The sequence below is a fragment of the Bison bison genome, unplaced genomic scaffold (assembly GCF_000754665.1).
Source record: "Bison bison bison isolate TAMUID 2011002044 unplaced genomic scaffold, Bison_UMD1.0 scf7180017864180, whole genome shotgun sequence".
NCBI lineage: Eukaryota > Metazoa > Chordata > Mammalia > Artiodactyla > Bovidae > Bison > Bison bison.
The window spans coordinates 15,821,600-15,842,223 of NW_011494752.1; the positions used below are offsets into that span (position 1 = coordinate 15,821,600).

Sequence of the window (20,624 nt, forward strand, 5' to 3'; positions counted from 1 at the left end):
AAATACACAGCCAATGGAACCAAATAATTTCAAACATATGCAGCATTTTACTTGTATCTCTCAAATACACTAAGAGGCCTCACTTCTACTACTTCCTTCCACTGTCTGAGAATTAGTTGTATTATCATGTTTGTGTGTATTTATGTGTGTGTATGTGTATTAAGCATCATACCCCAAGTTTTTTTTTTTAATTAAAAAAAAAATTTATCTACTTGGCTGAGCCATGTCTTGTTGCAGCACACTGGCTCATTGGTTGTGGTATGTGGGATCTAGCTCCCTGACCAGGGATTGAACCCCAACCCCCTGCATTGGGAGTGCAGAGTCTTAGCCACTGGATCACCAGGAAAGTTTCTTAATCTCCATTTTTAACAGGGTTTTCTCCTTTCCTCAACTATATTTTGTGTCCCCCAAACCAGAGACCTACTATTTTTACCCTCTAGTCTTCTGCCAAAGTGGGAAAGGGACAGCCATCCAGGGACACAGAGAAGGGGAGACCTGCTCCCGAGACAGTTTGCCTCCAATCCTTCTTATTTTAGCTACATCCCCTTTAATCAGTGGGCTTCCCTGATAGCTCAGTTGGTAAAGAATCCGCCTGCAAAGAAGGAGACCCTGGTTCAATTCCTGGGTCAGGAAGATCCCCTTGGAGAAGGAACAGGCTACCCACTCCAGTATTCTTGGGCTTCCACAAGTCTAATTCCTTTACTCGGTGGCTCAGCGGTAAAGAGTCCACCTGCAATGCAGGAGACATGTGTTCAATCCCTGGGCCAGGAAGACCCCCTGGAGGAGTGCATGGCAACCCACTCCCGTACTCTTGCCAGGGAAATCCCATGGACAGAAAGATAGGCTACCCACTCCACTATTCTTGGGCTTCCCTTGTAGCTCAGTCCACAGGCAGGCTACAGTCCACAGTCCACAGGATTGCAGAGTCAGACACGACTAAGTGACTGAGGACTAGCACCCCCAACACCTACTTCCTACTTAACAATTCTCCCTACTTCCAGCTTCTCAGGTTTGCTGAGAGTCACAACACAAGTCACTACTTGATTCATTTATTTCCTATGTCTATACTTCTGTTGTTATCACCTCTCTCATTCACCCCATCCTTCCTGGTATAGATGCCTTTTTTAAAAAACATCCCTTCAGAGTAGTTGCAGCAGGTTTTCAAAAGGAAACAAAATTGTTTTTAATCCACCTTTTTACTTAGAAGTCCTCTCTGAATATAATGAAGTTGTTGGGTTTTTTAAATTTCAAGTATATGTTTTCATTTGTAGCAATTCTATTGGTTCTTTTCAAGTCTACTCTGTTTAGAAGTATCTTGTTCCTGGATCACAGTTTCAAACTTCTCTCTTATTTCTTTAAACATACTAAATGTAGGTACTTTTAGAATTCTGTGCTGATTATTGTCCATATCTGTAGTCTTTGTGGGTCTGATTGCACTGTTTTGTTGTTCTCTGGCTTCCCTTCATGATATCTTGTTTCCTTGTTTGTTTTGTGATTTTTGACCAGAAGTTGCTCATTTTCTTAGGCTTTTACGAGACTTCTTTGGGCTTTTAAGTTGAAGTTTCATTCTTCTAGAAATAATTTGCATTTGTTTCTGCCAGTCGCTTGGGGGAGACACTAACAACCTGGAAATACTTCAAATTAAATTCTAAATTTGAGATCTGGGGGGAGTACACAGTAAAATACATGATGACCAGAAGCCATGTGAGGGCTGACTCAAGGTTAGGAAGTCTCAAAGGAGATTCCGCCCATTCCTCTCACTGCCAGTGGTCGTGACAAGCAAGTTTCTTTACTGTACGGACCCTCCTCAGTGGTGGGTTTCTCACTTTCCCACTTACTGAAGGTGTTTTCCCTTGTGGGCCAAAGTCTACGCACGACTGGGTTTTCTGTTACACCTCAAAACCCGAGCTGCTTTATCTCCTTTGCTCAGTGTCTTACGTGCAACAAAACCTTTCAGGGAGAAAGCCAGCTTTGCAATTAATTCACTTGCCTCCCTGCTTTTACTTCCCCTCCTCATCCCAGAATTCTTTCTTTCTTGCCAGTTTAGCAATACATTTTAAAAGGTGTGTTTTTATGTTTTTATACAGCATTTTAGTGGTTTCAATGGAAAGGATCACTCAGGATATCTAAACTGCCATATTGCCAGAGAAGAAAATTCCTACACATTCTAGAATTCTCCTCCCCTGGCCCTTTCCATTCCACCCTTCTCCCTTATCAAACAGCTCCTAGCAGTCTCTCCTCAAAACTCCCTGAAAGAGGAGAGAGGCAGAGACAGAAGAGGGCCGACGGGTATAAAGTAGAAAGGCCAGTGGACCAGAGATCTCCATGAAGTCAAGGAACTGATGAGTAAAAGTCCTTGAGCAGGTGAGTTGGGGCCTGGGGAGTTGAGGGGAGAATGTAGAGTGTTGGAATACATTTGTGTCATTCACTAACCACCAGGGAGTCCCACTTTATAGATAAAGTAGCCCAAAGAAAGGGTAACCATCTTGCTCAAAGTCATAGCCAGTTGAATGGATAGCCAGCGAAGGGCAGAACAAGGCCTGGAAGCCAGGTGTCTTGTTCCCAGGACACCACAGGATCCACATTCACACAAGAGGTCAGGGAGAGTCTTGGGGATCAAATACCTTGCCGTAGTCAATGACCGGCAGCTCGATGCTGGGGAACAGATCTTGCACGATGGCATTGAAGAGGGGCACGTCGACGGAAGTCAGCTTGGCAATATTCATATCTCTCATTGAGAGCAGCAGAACCTGGAGGGAAAAGACAGAGACTCAGGCTGGAGGAGCCAGGGCCCAGCTCTTCATTAGGCCTTTCCTCTCTAGAGGGGTGAGAAGCCGGAGCTAAGAACAAGGGAGGACTTCCCTGGTGGTACAGTGAACCAGAGTCTGCCTGCCATTGCAGAGGACATGCATCTGATCCCTAGTCTGGAAAGATACCACAAGACATGGAGCAACTAAGCCTAAGGACCACAACTACTGGAGCCCCCATTCTAGAGGCTGGGAGTCAGAACTACTGAACCCGAGTGCAACTACTGAAGCCCAGGCATGTAAAGACTGTGCTCCACAACAAGTGAAGCCACCACAATGAGAAGCCCATGCACGGCAACAAAGAATAGCTCCCACTCACCACAACTAGGGAAAGCTCGTATGCAGCAATGAAGAGCCAGCACAGCCAAAAATAAATCAATAAGAAAGAAGAACAATGGATACACCCAAGCTAGTCTTGAGCAACAGGACAGGTGGAACTTGGGCAACACCAAGGAGGGCTGGAAGAGTGGGAAAACTGATTGAGGGAAAGTAAGGATGTGAAAAACTCCAGTGAAGCTGCAGAGGACCAGTGATGGTGGTGGTTAAGGGTCAAGACGGCGTCCTCAGTCTACCTCTTCATCAGACAGGTCGGGCTGCAGGCGGCGCTTTTTGCCAGCATAGCGCAGGAGGGAGGTGAGGGCACGCAGGCCGAAGTCATAGTGGTCTTGTCTGGAGAGCTGCTGCACAGCCAGCGAGTAAAGCGTGTACACCTTCTTGGCCAGAACCTGGAGGCCAAAACAGAGGAAGGAACCATCCATTTCCCCATAAATCCCTCTGCTTCGTGTAGGGACAGTTACAGATACAAGAAGGTGGGTGCCTGGGCATGAAGCAACTGGGGGACAAAGGATGGGAAGATCTTGTGAATTGTGCCATCAAGGACCAGTGGTGTCATAGAGGGAAGACCTCTCTCCTCTGGCTTCTCCTGCCCCCATATCCTACTGAGAGTCAGGTACATTTCTTGTAGGATAAAATGATTGTGAGGACTTTGGGGGAGGGGGGTTTCTTGGGCCCAGAGGGTAATCATGGATGAGAAATAAAGTATTGGAGACAAGAGATAATCAGAATACCTTGCAGTTGCCAAAGCCTTCCCCAAAAAGAATGATTTCTGCAATAAGTGTAGAGTCGGGCACTACCATGGCAATTGGCCGGAACATGGATTTAAGATTGTCAGGAAGCTCTGTGCGCCCAGCATAGCCTGGAAAACAGCACCACGTATTCAGAATCCATGAAAGAGTAAGCAAAAGTGTTGATCGCTCAGTCGTGTCCAACTCTTTGAAACCCTATGAACTCTGAAACCCTCTCAGGCTCCTCTGTCCGTGGATTCTCAGGCAACAATACTGGAGTGGGTAGCCATTCCCTTCTCCAGGGGACACTGCTTCCCAAAGACCTACTTCCCCATCAATCCCATTCTCCCCATTCTCTGCTTCATCCTGAGCCCTCTCCCCAGCTTCAACTCCAAGATCTCTTCCTCTCTCATCTCGGCCCTGGCTTTTCCTACACCTCTCTGCTCTTCTTTCCTACCCCTGGCCCTTTCCTTACTTGCCACAAGGCCCTGCTTCAGACTCAAATTACAGAGCTGTCTTGTTCCCCTCTCTCCAAGTTTCATGGATTGGGTGGGCCAAGAAGTTTGTTCAGGTTTATTCATTAAGATGTTATGGAAAAACCTGAATGAACTTTGTGGCTGACCCAATATAACTCACTCGGTGCTAATAGAATGCGGCTGACCCAATATAACTCACTCGGTGCTAATAGAAATCACAGCTGTTTATCTGATTCTTTTAGTGCGGAAGCCCTTTCCTGTTTTCTCCTAGATCCTACCCACAGAGCTGTTCCTAGGCAACAGTGATGAGAGACCCTAGGCCCTGCACTTCAGGGAGGTTCTCTCATCTGGCAAAAGGGATGGCAGATAGACCAGAACTCTAGGAGCTAGTTCAACAGAAGAAAAAAGCTAAGTACCTTGAAAGACTAGGATGACATCTATGCACCCGAGCCAACACTAATCCCTTTAGGAAAGACAGTAAAGTTGCTTCCCCTTCTCCTAGAAATGCATGTGTTCATCCTTTTCTCACACTTTGTTGCCTTTAGCAGCATTGCACTTGGCTAAATGCACTGGCCTGGGGTGGGGGAGAGGGAAGATGCGCAGACATTTGCCCCCAGGAGCCCCATCTACTCTACTCCCAGGCCCTTACCAGGGTTCATGGTGATGAAGATCCCACAGGACCACACCAGATTGATTTCAAAGCCCTCGAAATAGAAGCGGGTGAGGCCGGCAGCCAGGGCAGAGAGGATGGACAGGATCTGCTGGGCCACCACCGACAGCACCTCCACATTGATGCGGTTAAATTCATCAAAGCAGCCCCAGGCACCCGTCTGTAGTTGTGGGGAGGAGGGGCAGAGTTGCTGGGAGGAAGACAAGTGACCCCGGACTGGGAAAAACTAGAAACTGGGACTAACCTATCCTCCCCCTGAAGTGTTTGGCTAGGAACAGCGGCCTCTAAAATGAATGTGTGCAAGTGTGCATGTGTGCGTGTGTGTGAGAAGGGGCTATTGTAGTTTTGTAGTTTCTGGCCAAAGCTTTCCATCAGACAGGAAGGATCTAGGAGAATGCCTGAGAGTCATGGGTAGGAAAGAGAGCAGGGTAGGAAACTTGTGGGTGTTGAGCGCCCCCAGCATGCACTAGTTCTCTTACTGAATCCTTACATAACCTTCTGATTTTGCAAATAAGCAAAGTGAAGCTCAGGGAAACGCAGGGACTTCCCCAGTTGTAAGACCTAACTGAGGTGATGCAGTGTCATCAGTTACAGGGCACTGAACCAGATCTGGGCTTCAGCTGATTTTCTGAAACTAAAAGATATGGAGGGGGCCTCCTGGCCAGGCTGGCAGGATGCTGACCTGAGCCAGGCCTGAGTACATCCGGCCCATGGACTTATAGTCCAGGCCCTCGGAGCAGTTGACCACGATAACGTATATGCCGAGGGCCTTGCCCAGGTCCTTGACCGTCTCAGTCTTCCCTGTGCCCGCAGGACCTTTGGGGGATCCACCTCGATGCAGGTGCAGGGCCGTGGTCAGTGTCATGTAACACCTGTGAGTGGAGGACAGGATTCAGGCCAGACTCCTAGAAGCCTTGGCTCAGCATTCACTGGCCCCACCCCAAGCACCCTATTCATTCCCCACGGCCGACCTGTCGGTTAGGGGGGTGATGACGAGCCGGCCAGAGTTACCCAGGTACTCATAACCATACTGGAACTGTGTGTTGGTCTGACGGATCATACAGTCATCGAGATCCTGGGAAACAGGGCAGAGTAAGAGAGAGGTGGGCATGGAGGGAGAGTCAGGGCTGTGGCTGAGAGGGGGGCTGGAAGCATCAGGGAGAAGACTGGGGGCTCCGTTTAGAGTTGGAAGGAGGAATGGGTATACAGCTCAGATGGAAACTGGCAATTGCACTGCACGTGTCTAGCCCAGTCCATGGCAGCAGCTGCTGATTAAGGAACACTTAGAGTGGGTATTCCCTGGAAACATGGCTCTTGCCATTCCTGATGTGGCAGATCCAAGAGAGAGTTACCAGCTGGATTAGGGTGATGGGAGAGGACTGAGGGCTGGGCTGAGATATTACTCTTTAGAGAACATGAATTTCATCAAAGCGTCAGTATCGGGTTTAGGGTATGAGAATGGGAAGCTGGCCCTTTGCACCTTCTCCCAGTAGAAGCGCAGTTGGCTGAGCCAGTCGAAGGAGCTGACATCCATGAGGCCACTCTTATAAAGCTTCTCCAGCACATCCCGGGCGTGGACTTCTATAGTCACCAGGGCCACAATTTTAAGGCGCATGATCTTGGTCAGGTTCCCCCTGATGGCCTCAGAGTACTTATTCAGTATTGACACCTGTGGAATGAGGCAGCGGAGAAGGTGGGCTGAGCCACCAAACCCTAATCGCTTTTGTCCCAGCCTCGTTCTTCCAGCTTTGATGCTGACCCCACCGCCACTGCAGTTCCTGACCCTCAACTTCAGCCCAGGGAGACATACTTCTGACCCACCCGACCTCTCCTCGCTGGACATCTCCCATAATGCACCCCATTCTGACCCCTTCCCACCAGCTCATTGCTAATTCTCACTCCAATTGATCAGCCCCTCCTTCCAGCTCTGACGCCAGGCCCTTGTCATTCTGGTGGTGTTTCCCCACCTGCTTTTTCTTCATGACCTTGAGGATCTTCTTGTCTGCCCGCTCCTTAGCTGTCAGCAGGCACTTGGTAACGTCGGCTGTCCACTGGATCTGACTGGCGGTGATCACCATCTGGGGCACGTATGGAGGCTCTATTCCAAAGGCCCATTCCTGGCCACCCACACAGCCCAGCTCCCATATCCTGGCTCATTCGGGACCAGGTGCTTCCCCTCTCAATACGCTTGACCTGTTCTGGAGGGTGGACATGGGCCTAAGTTAGGAGCTAAGAGTCCAGCATGCAGGCTTCTGGGTCACAGCCCAGGACAGGGGGCAGGACACCTGCCTTTTGGGTGACTCTAGACTCTGTCTTTACACTGGCTGCTCCCTTGTGGCTCCGTCCTCCTTGTTCCCTCATTTCTACTGACCCCAGCTCACCTGGCCAGCCCACTCCTTCACCCACTTGTCCCTCTTGTTGAGAAATTTCTTGAGGGCCAGGCGACAGTTCCGGAGAAGGTCCCGGAGGGTCACCCTCATGGTCCGCTCCACATCGCCAAGCCAGGACTGGGGGGAGGCGAGAACAGGATGGCTGGGCCTTGGGGCCAGAGTAAAGAGTGCCCAGAGCAAAGGTGATTGGGAAGGAGGACCCCGGGGCTCTGGGGCCCTAGAGAAAAGCGGAAGCTGGGTAGCGGCTGGATCAAATCCCTGAGGGGGATGGAGACCGGGGTCAGATGGACTTTCAGGAGAGCATGGTGGAGGTTAGAGTTTTAGGCATGGCAGGTGGGAGGCACAAAGTGACTAAGGCCCCTTCACAGAGATGGTCTCTCCTTATAGAGCCAGCAAAGTTAGAAGAACGAGCTTTCTTCTTAGTCCCTGGCCACAGCTCACCTCCACAGGCCCTTCCAGAAGCACTGGGTGGAGGAAATCGATGTATTCACCGTCACCCGAGAACATTCCCAACGCTTCCCATTTGCTGCCGGGTCCCCCAACCTGCAGAAGCAGGAAGCTGTTGAGCCCTTTGGGGGTCATTTCTGCTCCTCCCACCTCCCCCTCTATATTACCAGTTCTAGAAAATTCTGTCCCAGATGCCCAGAATCATTACTATCCCCCTCCTCTTGGAGGGGCATGGTCTCCTCGGAGGCCATGAACTCACTGATGTCACCATCCCTCCCCCACCCTCCTGCCCGTCGTGGCCACTTCCACGAACCTTCTGCATTCTCAGCAGTTTAATATTGTCAAAGCATTTTTTGAGGTGTGGCTGCACAGCCTCCGGATTGCGGGACTGGCCCAGAATCTCCAGGAGGTCATCATTGGACAAGAAGTAGAAGCGGGGGAAAATATGGCGCTTGGTCTCTAAATACATATCCAGGGACTTCTGGATGTCTTCAAGGATTGTGTTCATTTCTATCAACGTGTCCAGGAGGCCTGGGGAGGAGAACAGTGAGTGACATTGGTCATGGCCCTTTTACCATTGCCCTGAGTAGATATGGAGCCTCCAACCATACCCACTCTGCCAGCTCGTGAATGCTGGGGTGCAGACTGCCATATGGTTTTTGGAAGCAGAGAAGTGTCCCCTAATCACTCTTTTCCCATCCTCCTCATGAACTCATTATTAAGTGTTCATTATACACTATGGTACATATTATACATTATAATTAATTATGCATATGTGATTCCATTAATATAACTACATATCCCATCAGTCTCTTTCCACCAAAGAAGTGGGGACTCTGCCAGTCATCCCAAGAGCTTCTGAAAGTGAGAGACTTGTTCTGCCCATAAACAATTCAGCAAGTTAAATCATTAGATTTAAATACACATCACATGTGCACAATGAAAAAGGTCCACCATCACTGGGACTGCCGGTGTTCCTCGTGATAGAGTGAAAAGAGTACTAGAGGAAATTCCCTGGAAGTCCAGTGGTTAATACACTGAGCTTCCATGGCAGGGGGCACAGGTTTAACCCCTGGTCATGGAAGTAAGATCTGCAAGCTGCTGCTGCTAAGTCTGCAAGCTACATGGTACAAAAAAATAAATGCACCTGACTGGGAGGCAGATGTGGGTCTTTCATTAATTAGCATGTCAGTTAACCTCAGGGAGGTTTTACCTCTTTGTAAAATAGTAATAAGATCCACCTCAAAGAATAATTCAAGATATAAAATAAACTGTGTTCACATCTATAGGTTCTCAATAATGTTAGTTTCCTCCCAGAGTTAGATTTTGATTGGCTTATCCCCTGGTCTTCCCAGTTTCTAGCTTTATGAAGAAACTATGGATGCCCTAGAGTCTGAACTCCAAGGTGACCCTCAGGCCTTCTAGGACAGGGTCTACAAGCCATTAGAGCCTTTGAATGACCACCTGAGAAGCCCCTGGAGACCACAAGGAGACCTGGTAGCCATAGACAACATGGGTTTGTTCTGTGTGTTCAACCAAGAAAGAGTGTTGTTTTCATGGCTCTGCTTATACATTGACTTAACAGTAGCAGTATACATTCTTCTAAAATGTAATTATGTCAATTATCTCAAATATTATTAATAAAAATTCAAGTTCTCACTCAATTTTGCACATCCTAATATTTATATATTATCAGAGTAATTGAAATAAAGTGTTTTTGTGTAGAGTTAAGGTTCTTGGGAAAATTTTTCAATTGTTAGATTGGCCCAGGCAAATAAACAGGTCCTCCGTATCCCCTGCCAAAACTCTTCTCAGGCTATCTACCCGCGCATCCATTGCCCAACCTGACTTTCTGGTTCTTTACCCCTGTTGACCACAAATAACCAGACCTCACCATGTATGCGTACATCTCCCCCCATCTCCTTACCCAATCCCCATGTCTACCAAAGTGTCTACATTAAAGACTAGTTCTATTAATAACAAACCAATTAAAGTCAAGGTAATAACAATAGCGCCTAGTAACCAAAGATTTTCTCTGTGCCATTTAATGGGATAAGTGCTTTATCTGCATTATCTCATTTACCTACATCATCTGATTGAATGAACCACATAGAGAAGAAGAGTGATTCCTTAATCAGAGTTTTTTGAGACACAGTGCTAATAACAGCACTACCTTTATGCTAGACACTGCACTGAGTGCTACACACTCCTTTATTATCCTCACAAAGACCCCAAGAAATAGCTATCATTAACCCCTCACTGTGGGAATTCCCTGGCAGCCCAGTACTTAAGACTCCACACTCCCAATGTTGGGGCCACGGGTTTGATCCCTGGTTGGGGAACTAAGATCCTACATCTTCCCTCTGGCAGGGCCAAAATAAAAGGTAAAATAAAATACACTCCCCGCCCCTGACACACACACACATATACTACAGGCAAGGAAGCTGCAGGATGGAGGAAACAAGCTGCCTGAAGGCATGCAATCAGGAAGGCAGGATTTTGAACTCAAGTCTGTCTCATTCCATTTTTCATCCTCTTCACTGCTCTACTGTACTCTGCTCAAATATGTGTTGAGTTTAATCTACAGAACTACTATGTAATGCTTAGGACAGTTGGGTACAATGGTCAGTCTTTCAGTAAATGAAGCATGTGGGGCCTCCGTGGTGGCTCAGTGGTAAAGAATCCACCTGCCAATGCAGGAGAGATGGGTTTGATCCCTGATCCAGTAAGATCCCACAAGCCAAGGGGCAACTAAGCCCCTTCGCCACAACTACTGAGCCTGTGCTCTAGAGCCAGGGAGCCACAGCTACTAAGCCCTTGCGCCTACAGCCTATGCTACACAACAGGAAAGTAGCCCCTGCTCCCCACAACTAGAGAAAAGCCATGCAATAATGAAGACCTAGCATGGCCAAAAATAAATAAAATTCTTTTTAAAACTTAAAAAAAACATGAAGCATGTGGCCATGACCTCACACACACAGAGCACCCGCCGAGGCTGTGTCAGGGCTCAGACCTGGATAGTGGGTGCTCCGGAGAGCATTGGGGTCCTTGTTCACCCGGTCCATAATGGCCTTCCAGTTGCCATTGACTTGGTCGAATAAGCCTGATTCATTGGGCAGCTGCTTCCGGATGTCCTCTCCCAGGAAGATGTTCTGAAGGGCCAATAAAGGGTGTGAGAGGCTGTTTCCCATACCCTCTCCACTCTCTGCTCTCTGTGCTTAGACCAGGAGAGACAATCAATGAAAGAGAAGAAGCATCAGAACCAAAGGGTGAGGGGGTCCCTGGTGGCTCAGTGGTAAAGAATCCACCTGCCAACACAGGAGACACGAGTTCGGTCCCTGGTCTGGGAAGATCCCACATGCCACCGAGTGACTGAGCCAGGGAGCCATGACTATTGAGCCCAAGTGCCCTAGAGTCTGTGCTCTACAGTAAGAGAAGCTGCTGCAATGAGAAGCCTGAGCACCGCAACGAGAGAGCAGCCCATGCAGCAGTGACAACTCAGCACAGCCAAAAATAAATAAATAAGTAAAATTAAAAATAAAAATAAAAAAAGAACCAAAGGGATGTCTAGGTTCTAGAACCAAACTTGGGATTGGGAGGCCAGGTATATGGGTTCAAGAAGAAAAATGGAAGGAGAACAAAGGCTTTTCAAGGAGGAAGCTGAAGATGAGAGGTAAGAGCTCAGGGTCAGATGCTTAGGTCCTAGATGAAAAGTGGCTTTAGAGGTGGGACAATGGAGCTGATAATAGGGCAACTATCTAGATCCTCTGCAAAGAAAGGAGCCAAAACAGGATATAGGGAGAGCTCAGGTGGTGATCCTAACCTCGAGGTACATCCACTGACGCTGCACTGTGAGCACCATCTCAATCACTTCCAAGATGAGGGAGAGGCAGCGCTCCCAGTGGTCCACATCTTTCTCAAAGGCCTTGACAAAGCGAGATGCCTTCATGGTAGACAGAGCCACCTGGTTATCTTCCAGGGCCTGGAATACTTCTTCTGTCCCTCTGGGGTGAAAAGTATCAGAATCATAGTCTATCCCCACCTGCCAAACCTGGTCCCCACTCCGCAGCCCAGGCCCCACAGCCTTGTCCACCTGAGTCGGTGATGGCCCTTATCCTTGTAGGGCACTATGTCAAGCTGAATCACATCCCAGGTCTTGGCAATGTTCTGTAACGCCTGTGGGGGACATATCAATCAGGTATTTAGTCCCCAAGGGTAACAGGAGCTGGGAAGGACCCTTGGATCATGAAAAGCTGGAAGCCTTTGCTCCAGAAAGCTGAGGAAACAGGGGAGTATGGGAGAGGACTCTGTCATACCAGTTCTATAGCCAGCTCTTTGGTGGCTGAGGCAGAGATCTCCCCAATTTTCTCTACATGCTGATCCATCCCAAGCTCCACGATCTGCTCCAAGGTGAAGCTTTCTGATTCCTGATCAAACTCACGTTGGACCTCATCCCTGACCTGATCCCAGTGCCTGCAGCCGGGGACAAAAGGTCAGATCAGCTGGGGACAAAAAGTCAGCAAGGCCTACCAGGAAGTGTGAGCATTGCTCCCTAGCTTTCTTCCATTGGGATGTTATGATTCCGTGCCTTTATTAATCCGAGATTCAACAGATATTTCCTAAATAGGCTCTAAGATCCCGTTTTAGGCACTGTGGGGAATACAGAGATTGAGCTGCTGACTCTAGAAAAGGAGTTCAGATGGATGATCGCAGGTTTACTAGAGATGAGGTGCTGGGCCAAGTGCTCTACATGAGGCATTTCATTTTCGTGGTCACTCTATAAATGTTATTCCATTTATAGGTGAAGAAATTGAGGCTTAGCGAGGTTAAATAACTTAAGCAAATAAAGTGGTTAGGTTATACTTTATCGTATAATAGATATTAGTGAAGCGCTGCCAAAAACATCATGCTAGAGGCAATATAAAAGAAGTAAAACTATTTACTCCTAAATGGATATACAATTATTAAAACACCACATATGAAATAGTCTATGCTAGCCTCAACAGTTTCAAAATCCTCCTCTATAACATGATAAGTTCCAGATGCATTAAAAGAATTAAACTTGAGAAGCAAAATTATAAAGTATGCGAAGAGAGTACGGAGATACTGCATTGACAGCTCTGGGATTGCGAGGGCCTCTTAAGGCACAAAAGTAAAAACCCTAAAGGACAAATGTTAGATTTGGACTACAAAATTCAGGCTTTTGTGGGACAGAAGACATAAAGTAGACCTATGATAGACAACATAAATTGAAAGGAGACAGAGGGGAAAGAGCCAAGAAGGCCAGAGAACCCAGAACAGTGTGACAGGGGAAGGCAATGGGCTCTTGGGAAGCCTCCTTCAGGGTGTGTGTTGGTGGGCAGAGGAGCAGAGCGAGGTGGGAACGCGATGGAGGGAACAACCGGGAGAACCAGGCCAGGACAGACCAGGGTGTGAGGGGCAGCCTCACCGCTCTCGAAGGGCAGGGTTTCGCAGGTCCGAGATGAGCGGCATGGTCCTCTTGAACTGCTCTATTTTGGAGCGAGTGGTTTCAATAATTTCCCAGTTTCGGTCCTGAGCAAAAGCAAAAGACATCAGGAGACCTGCCCTCCTTTCCAGCACAGCCCGCCTTCCTCAGTCTCCTGCCCGAGGCCTTCCACCCTCGCCTCACACACCTTGTACTCTTTGGCCAGTCTAGTGAGGCGGCGAAACAGCCCATGGGCCATAGTCTCCATGGCCTCTGTCTGCAGGGTCAGGAACCGGCCCACCTTCCACTGGTTCCAGTTTTCCTCCCAGTCTCGGGTGATTTCCCAGACTTGCTGCAGCGCGTCCAGCTCCTTTGGGGCCCAGACCAGACGGGTGACAGAGTCAGGCAACTCCCACCCTCCTTCTCCCTGACAAATGCCTCCTCTCATCCTCAGGAGATCTTCCCTCCCAGCAAAACAGAGTTGCCTCCTCCTCAGTTCACACTTTTTTCCCCACTCTCTTGCTTTAAGAGAGCCTCAAGGAACAAGCACTTGAAAAGATCCTCAATGCCATTAGTCAGTGAAGTGAAGTTGCTCAGTCATGTCCGACTCTTTGTGACCCCATGGACTGTAGTCTACCAGGCTCCTGTGTCCATGGGATTTTCCAGGCAATAGTACTGGAGTGGATTGCCATTTCCTTCTCCAGGGGATCTTCCCGACCCAGGGATCGAACCAGGGTCTCCCGCATTGTAGACAGACGCTTTACCGTCTGAGCCACCAGGGAAGTTCATTAGTCAGTAGGGACATGCAAATCAAAACCACAGGGAGATATTTCACACCCACCAGAATGACTAGGGCCAAAAATAAAGGGAGAAGTGTTGACAAGGATGTGGAGAAATAGGAACCCTTGTATGCTGCTGGGGGAGCATAAAATGGTGCAGTTGCTGTGGAAAACAGCTTGGAGGTTCCTCAAAAAGTTAAACACAGAGTTACCATGTGATCAGCAAGTCCACTCCTATGTCCATACCCACAGGAATTGGAAATGGGAACTCAAACATACGCCAAGTACAGGCATAGTCAGAGTAGCACTCCTTACAGTAGCTAAAAAGTGGAAACAACCCAAATGCCCATTGACAGGTTAATGGATAAACAAATGTGGTATATCCATACAATGGAATATTATTCACCCGTAAAAAGGAACGAGATACTGACCCATGCTGCAGCATGGATGATCCTTGAAAATATTAGACAAATGTAAGAAGCCATACACAAAAGTCACATATTGCATGCTTCCATGTATACGGAATATACAGAATAGGAAAAATCCATGTTCAGCTGACCATTAAAAACCATAAGGGTTAGGGACACCAACCCTCTATGCAGTGGAAAATTTGTGTGTAACTTATAGTCCGCCCTCCATATCTGCAGTTTATCTACAGCCACAGTTTCCCAGCTGTGGATTCAACCGCACAGCGTGTAGTATTACAGTACTTACTACTGTAAGACATCCATGTATAGGCGGGCCTTATCTGTTCAAACCCAGTGTTGTTAAAGGGTCAACTGTACATAGAAAATAGATTAGTGGTCTACAGGGGCTGGGGGAGAGGGAACGGGGTGGGGTGTGATTGCTAAAGCCTTTCTCTGGGGGGTGATGAAAATATAGTAGAATTATAAGTGATGGCTGTACAACATCGTGAATGTACTGAATGCCACTCAACTGTTCATTGTAAAATGGCTCTTTTGCTACCCGAGTTTTACCTCTATTTTTTAAAAAAGCTTCTCGTGCACCCATCTTCCTGGTCCCAGGTGTTTTTTGAGGCCCATGGGACCCCTTCTCCTGCCCCCTACCCCCTCTCCTGGGTCACCATGAGGGCCTTGCTAGGCACACCACCTTCTCCAGGTTCTGCAGGTCCTTGGAGGCTGGCTGCTCAATCTTGAAGATGCCCAGGTTGGCACGGAGGAGGTTTTCTTCCTCCCGCATGGCGTTCAGCATGGCCCGCACGTGGGCGATCTGCTCCAGGGCTGCCTGGTGCCCCACATTGCTGGTGAAGGGGCCTGTGGGGTGTCCAAGGTGAGGTTCAGATTCTCACTTAAGGCCAAGGTCCTCTGAAAGGCCATTGTGGCTCACCTACCTCTTTGTGTATAAATCTCACTTCTCTCTTCCCACAAGACACGGAAAACAAGAGGGGACCCATTGAAAAGAATGCATTGAAACTAACTGTGGCTGGAGAGTCAGTAATGAGTGAGATGAAAAGCTGGTGTAAGAAAACTGGAGACGTGAGCAGGGCTGCTGCCTTCCAGCCAAAACTCAGTGACAACAGGTGTATCACTGACAGCAGTCCCTGGCTCTTTCCGTTGTTTGGCACTTTCCTGGGACCCACACTTTGAAAGACTGGGTCAAGACAAGGGAAAAGCAGAAGGAAAGGTTGCAAGAAGCGTACCTTTGCCTTCAAATTCTTCCAGAAGATTGTGTGCTTTCTTCTTGAAGTCATCAGCTGAGTGAATGAGGCCTGTCTTGAACTTCTCCTTGTGTTTCTTCAGCATCTGTTCACTGTCCAGCAGTGTTTGCTGGAAGGCAACCCATTCCCCACCGAGACTGTCCAGCATTTCCAGCACCTGGGGACATCACAAAGGAGAGGGTAGCCCACAGAGCTCTTCCTGTCCCACCAACTCCCAGAAGAACTCTTTTCCAATCCTCTAGACCAGAGTCTGTGGCCAAGTTCCAAGCTCTTGGGCAACAAGGCCCAAAGAGATTGAACAGTTGCTGGGCCTGACAGAAATCCTCCAGCTGACCCGAAAGAGCACACAAATTAACTTTGGCTCTCAGAGTCTCTGGGGCCTTGCGCCTTCTCCCCCACTCACTTCTCTGCTCTCCCTCCTGACAGCCAAGGGCCTGGGGCTAGGATGGGCCGCTGGAACTCACATCGTCCTGGACTGGCACTTCGTACTTCTCAAGGATGGCAAATTGCTCGTGAATGGGAGGGATCTGGGTTTCCATGGTGGGCAGTTCGTGCTGCAGGGTCTCCATAAGTTGCAAACTGACCCCCAGTTCCTCCAGGGTCTGGGGAGGGCGGCTGATTCTGCAGGCAGGGGAAGGGAGAGAGGGTGGGTGGGAAGGCCAGGCCTACTCTCCCCAACTGGTGGCCTGAGCCAGTGTGCCCCCGCCCACCGATGGCCCGTCCACATACTTCTCCGAGTTCTCCTCCAGGTAGGTGTGCAGCTCCAGAAGCCGCCTGGCCGCCATCTCCTTGAGCAGGGTCGTGAATTTGTTCTGCCACTCGTTGCAGTGCTGCACCAGAGAGAACTTGAGGTGCGAGCAGTCCAGGAGCACAAACTGGATGTTCAGGACCGTCTCCTCCTTCTGCACATTATTAGCCACCTCTGTGTAGCTGAAAGGGCCCACAGATCCCCGCTAGGATGGCTTTTCCTTGGCAGACGTGCCGGATGCCCTGACTGGGTGGCATTTTCCGCCCACCCAGCATCCTTCTGCCCCCGGGTGTTCCCCACTTCAACCTGCCCGGGGCAAACTGCTGTGATGGTGTCCTTTTCCCTCCACTGCTTTCAGACTCCTTGGTCTGATTTCAAGGCACAGAGATCTAGGCTGAGTTCACACAGTCCTGCTCACTAGCTCTGTGCCCTCAGGCAGGTTACTTAACGGCTCCGAGCCTCAGTCTCCTCATCTGTAACATGGCAATGAGAACAGAACCCACCCCGTGAGGCTGTGGAGAGGATGATGGTGGCCGCTGTACGTAATGCCCCCCGCTGACTTCCTTCCTGGATGCTCACTATTTGGTGAACACGCTCTCCCTGCCCATCTCTGCCTGCTGGCATCCTACCCATTCCAAAAAGGCCAGCCCCAAAGTCACTCCTTTCAACCACGTCCTTCCTCTTCTAACATTCCCAAGTTGGACATTCTCTCTCCTTCCACTGAACCGCCCAGGACCTTGCATGCCTCACCCACAGCGCTGATCACAGGGAAGCCAATACAAGAGCAATGAGCATGTTAGCCCCTGCAGGCTTCAGAGTTCACACGGTGCTTCCACGTGTACTTAATAACCTCACAACCTTTGTGGTTGATAGTACAACACCGATTTCACAGAAAACTGAGGCCCAGAGAATGAGAGGAACCGACCTAAGATTATACGGCTGGTAAATGGTGGAGACGGGATTTCAACATTCCTCAAGACTCCACAGCCACTGCTCTGTCAGCAATATTTGTGTCTTTCCCACTGCACTAGAGCCCTTGGGAGGAAAAAACTTGCTCTTTTTTTTTTATTCTTCATGACCCATAAAACAATGGTGGTTTTTGAACAAATGAATGAATAACGAGAGGACAAAGAGATGAGGGTTCAGATCAGAATTTAAGAATCTTCTTCAGGGACTTCCCTGGTGGTTCAGTAGTTAAGAACCTGCCTTCCAGTGCAGGCGATGTGGGTTCAATCCCTGGTCAGGGAACTAAGATCACATGTGCTGTGGAGCAACTAAGCCCACATACCAAAACAAGAGAAAGCCCATGTGCTGAAGCCCATTTGGTGAAGCCCAAAATAAGTAAATTAAATAAATAATTTTTTAAAATAGAATCTTCTTCAATTTAACTCCTGTCTGCACTTTTAAAATGAAACTGTTCACATCTCTTACCTTTCAGATCCTTAACATCTCTCTTCTTCCAGTGGGATCCTATGGTACTCCCCACAAGAGCAACTTTTCCCTTAAATCTTTTTTATTTTTCGGTAAAAAGTCTTTTATTTTTAATTTGACATCTCTTTAGGGTTTTTTTAAATTAATTTACTTATAATTGGAGGATAATTGCTTTATAGGGTTTTTAAGTTACTAACCACATGCATATTTTACTTTCTAAAAGCCATAAACTCTAATGATGCTCTCAAACATAAGTGAGAAATGGATTCCATATTAACTTAACTTCTTAAGACTCTAATTATATGAATGACAATGTGTGAATTTGTACAGGTGTACATAGAGTTCTGGGATGACAGAAAGATTTTTAAGTATTTTTTTAAAAAAAGTTTACTGTAAAGAGTCTCTTGATGAAAGTGAAAGAAGAGAGTCAAAAAGTTGGCTTAAAGCTCAACATTCAGAAAACAAAGATCATGGCATCTGGTCCCATTACTTCATGGCAAATAGATGGGGAAACAGTGACAGACTTTATTTTTGGGGGCTCCAAAGTCACTGCAGATGGTGACTGTACCCATGAAATTAAAAGATGCTTACTCCTTGGAAGGAAAGTTATACTGTCTAGGTTTAGACAGCATATTAAAAAGCAGAGACATTACTTTGCCAACAAAGGTCCGTCTAGTCAAGGCTATGGTTTTTCCAGTAGTCATGTATGGCTGGGAGAGGTGGACTATAAAGAAAGCTGAGTGCCAAAGAATTGATGCTTTTGAACTGTGGTGTTGGAGAAGACTCTTGAGAGTCCTTTGGACTGCAAGATCCAACCAGTCAGTCCTAAAGGAGATCAGTCCTGAGTCTTCATTGGAAGGACTGATGCTAAAGCTGAAACTCCAATACTTTGGCCACCTGATGCAAAGAGCTGACTCATTCGAAAAGACCCTGATGCTGGGAAAGATTGAGGGCAAGAGGAGAAGGGGATGACAGAGGATGAGATGGTTGGATGGCATCACCGACTCAATGGACATGGGTTTGGGTAGACTCTGGCAGTTGGTGATGGACAGGGAGGCCTGGCATGCTGCGGTCCATGGAGTCGCAAAGAGTCGGACATGACTGAGCAACTGAACTGAAATGAACTGACTATGACAGAACGTTCTAGACTCATTTATAAATTTTAAGCATATAATAATAAATCATTATTAATATGCTCTTTTGAGAAGACTGATGGAAACTCTAAATTGCTGATGTGGTGCTTCAGCAGAGAGATTGGTGGGGAAAAAATCTAATTGACGTTTCTTTTTTTCCCAGCTCTCATTGGATCCCTACCTCCTTAAGAAACAAAGGTCCAGTGCCTTTCTTCTCATTTCCTCCCCACCCCTCGGTCTCCAGGCCAGACCCCCTCCTATGATCCTCACAGCTCCTTACCGGGCAATGTCAGCATCAAAGGAAGAGACAGGCGGGTTGAGGCGCTGGTATCGGCGGATGAAGGAGTCCTTGTTGATCTCCCAGATCTCTCGGTACATGTCCCAGGTCTTGAGGTAGTTCTGCAGCAGGCTTGCATTGTTGGTCATGCCGCTGCTGATCTGGGCCTGGATCTTCTTGATGTCCTCATCCCGCTCTTCAAGACCCAGCAAAATACTTCTCACTAACCTCCACCCTGACTCAAGCTCCAGCCCAGCCCCTGGCTACTGCCCCAGAGTCTCCCCTCCAACATCACTTCCCCAAAGAAACACACTCAAATGTGAGTAGTAGAAAATGAAGGAGGAAGCAGAACGTAAAAGAATGACTCTGTTCTGGGGGATTCAGATGTCTCATGTGTTGGTATCCAGGCCTCTTACATCCCAGCCCTGTTACCCAAACAATTCCTTCTGGGTCTCCTCACCCCAAACTCCAAACCCCTTGAGCATCAGTCACCTAATTTTGACCCCTGTCTGTGTCCTGTTTCCCTTCCCCAATCCAGCACCTTGACCTGGGTTTTCAAAATCCATGGAGACAACTGGCCAGGTATGTCTAGAAACAGCCCTGGTCTCTCCTCCTAGCTCCACATGGTCCTAGGGCTTGGTTTTTGTTTCCAATTAATTTCTTTTTTTGGTCACAGCATGTGGCATGTGGGATCCTAGTTCTGCAACAAGGGATCAAACCCACGCTTCCTGCACTGGAAGCGCGTGCAGCGTCTTAACCACTGGACTGCCAGGGAGTTCCCTCATCTGGTCCTAGGCTTTTGATACCCCTGCACTGGACGCCTACTCACCCACGATGGTGTGGATGGGCTCACGCTGAAACTTGCGCTTGATGAGAATTTCGGGGAGGTGGCGGAAGACGGAGATGGTGGAGAAGAGGTGGCTGCCGATGTCATTGACCACACTTGCCAAGGTCTGCAGAGTGGGTGAGAACTCCACCTGTGGGAGCACCAGGGAGAGGGCTCAGCACAGGCTCTGGAGGAGGTGAGTTCAGGACTAGGCAGGCTGGACACCTCAGAACCAGGCCTGGAGGCTGTAGGACAAAGCCAAAGCCTAGGGCCAAGTCTAAGGATTAACGGAAACTGACAAAGTGTGATGGTTTCAGATGTTTGGGGCAAAGTGGTTCCCACCCACCTGGGCCACACCTCCCTGAAGATCATTCTTCAAAATGACAAGCACTCGGAAGAGTGGGTTGGGGGTAGTCTTGCCATCCCCATTGATGGCCTTGGACAGTTCCAAC

The 20,624-nt window shown here is 48.4% G+C and overlaps 1 protein-coding gene across 1 annotated transcript in view; it reads right to left on the bottom strand.

Moving 5' to 3' along the window:
* The window catches only part of DNAH2 (dynein, axonemal, heavy chain 2), a 110,838-nt gene that overhangs the window by 48,299 nt on the left and 41,915 nt on the right, over positions 1-20,624 (bottom strand). Inside the window, exons 16-39 of the mRNA XM_010843209.1 lie at positions 20,519-20,623; positions 20,176-20,323; positions 19,350-19,542; positions 16,487-16,687; positions 16,222-16,378; positions 15,740-15,914; positions 15,190-15,353; positions 13,509-13,670; positions 13,304-13,407; positions 12,171-12,327; positions 11,948-12,030; positions 11,678-11,858; positions 10,868-11,006; positions 8,168-8,385; positions 7,849-7,950; positions 7,399-7,524; positions 6,985-7,095; positions 6,498-6,686; positions 5,989-6,092; positions 5,700-5,889; positions 4,997-5,177; positions 3,875-4,002; positions 3,380-3,532; positions 2,625-2,750 (exon numbers count right to left, since the gene is read on the bottom strand). Of these exons, the coding sequence (XP_010841511.1) occupies positions 2,625-2,750; positions 3,380-3,532; positions 3,875-4,002; positions 4,997-5,177; positions 5,700-5,889; positions 5,989-6,092; positions 6,498-6,686; positions 6,985-7,095; positions 7,399-7,524; positions 7,849-7,950; positions 8,168-8,385; positions 10,868-11,006; positions 11,678-11,858; positions 11,948-12,030; positions 12,171-12,327; positions 13,304-13,407; positions 13,509-13,670; positions 15,190-15,353; positions 15,740-15,914; positions 16,222-16,378; positions 16,487-16,687; positions 19,350-19,542; positions 20,176-20,323; positions 20,519-20,623 (3,597 nt within the window). The remainder of the gene's footprint in view (positions 1-2,624; positions 2,751-3,379; positions 3,533-3,874; positions 4,003-4,996; positions 5,178-5,699; positions 5,890-5,988; positions 6,093-6,497; positions 6,687-6,984; positions 7,096-7,398; positions 7,525-7,848; positions 7,951-8,167; positions 8,386-10,867; positions 11,007-11,677; positions 11,859-11,947; positions 12,031-12,170; positions 12,328-13,303; positions 13,408-13,508; positions 13,671-15,189; positions 15,354-15,739; positions 15,915-16,221; positions 16,379-16,486; positions 16,688-19,349; positions 19,543-20,175; positions 20,324-20,518; position 20,624) is intronic.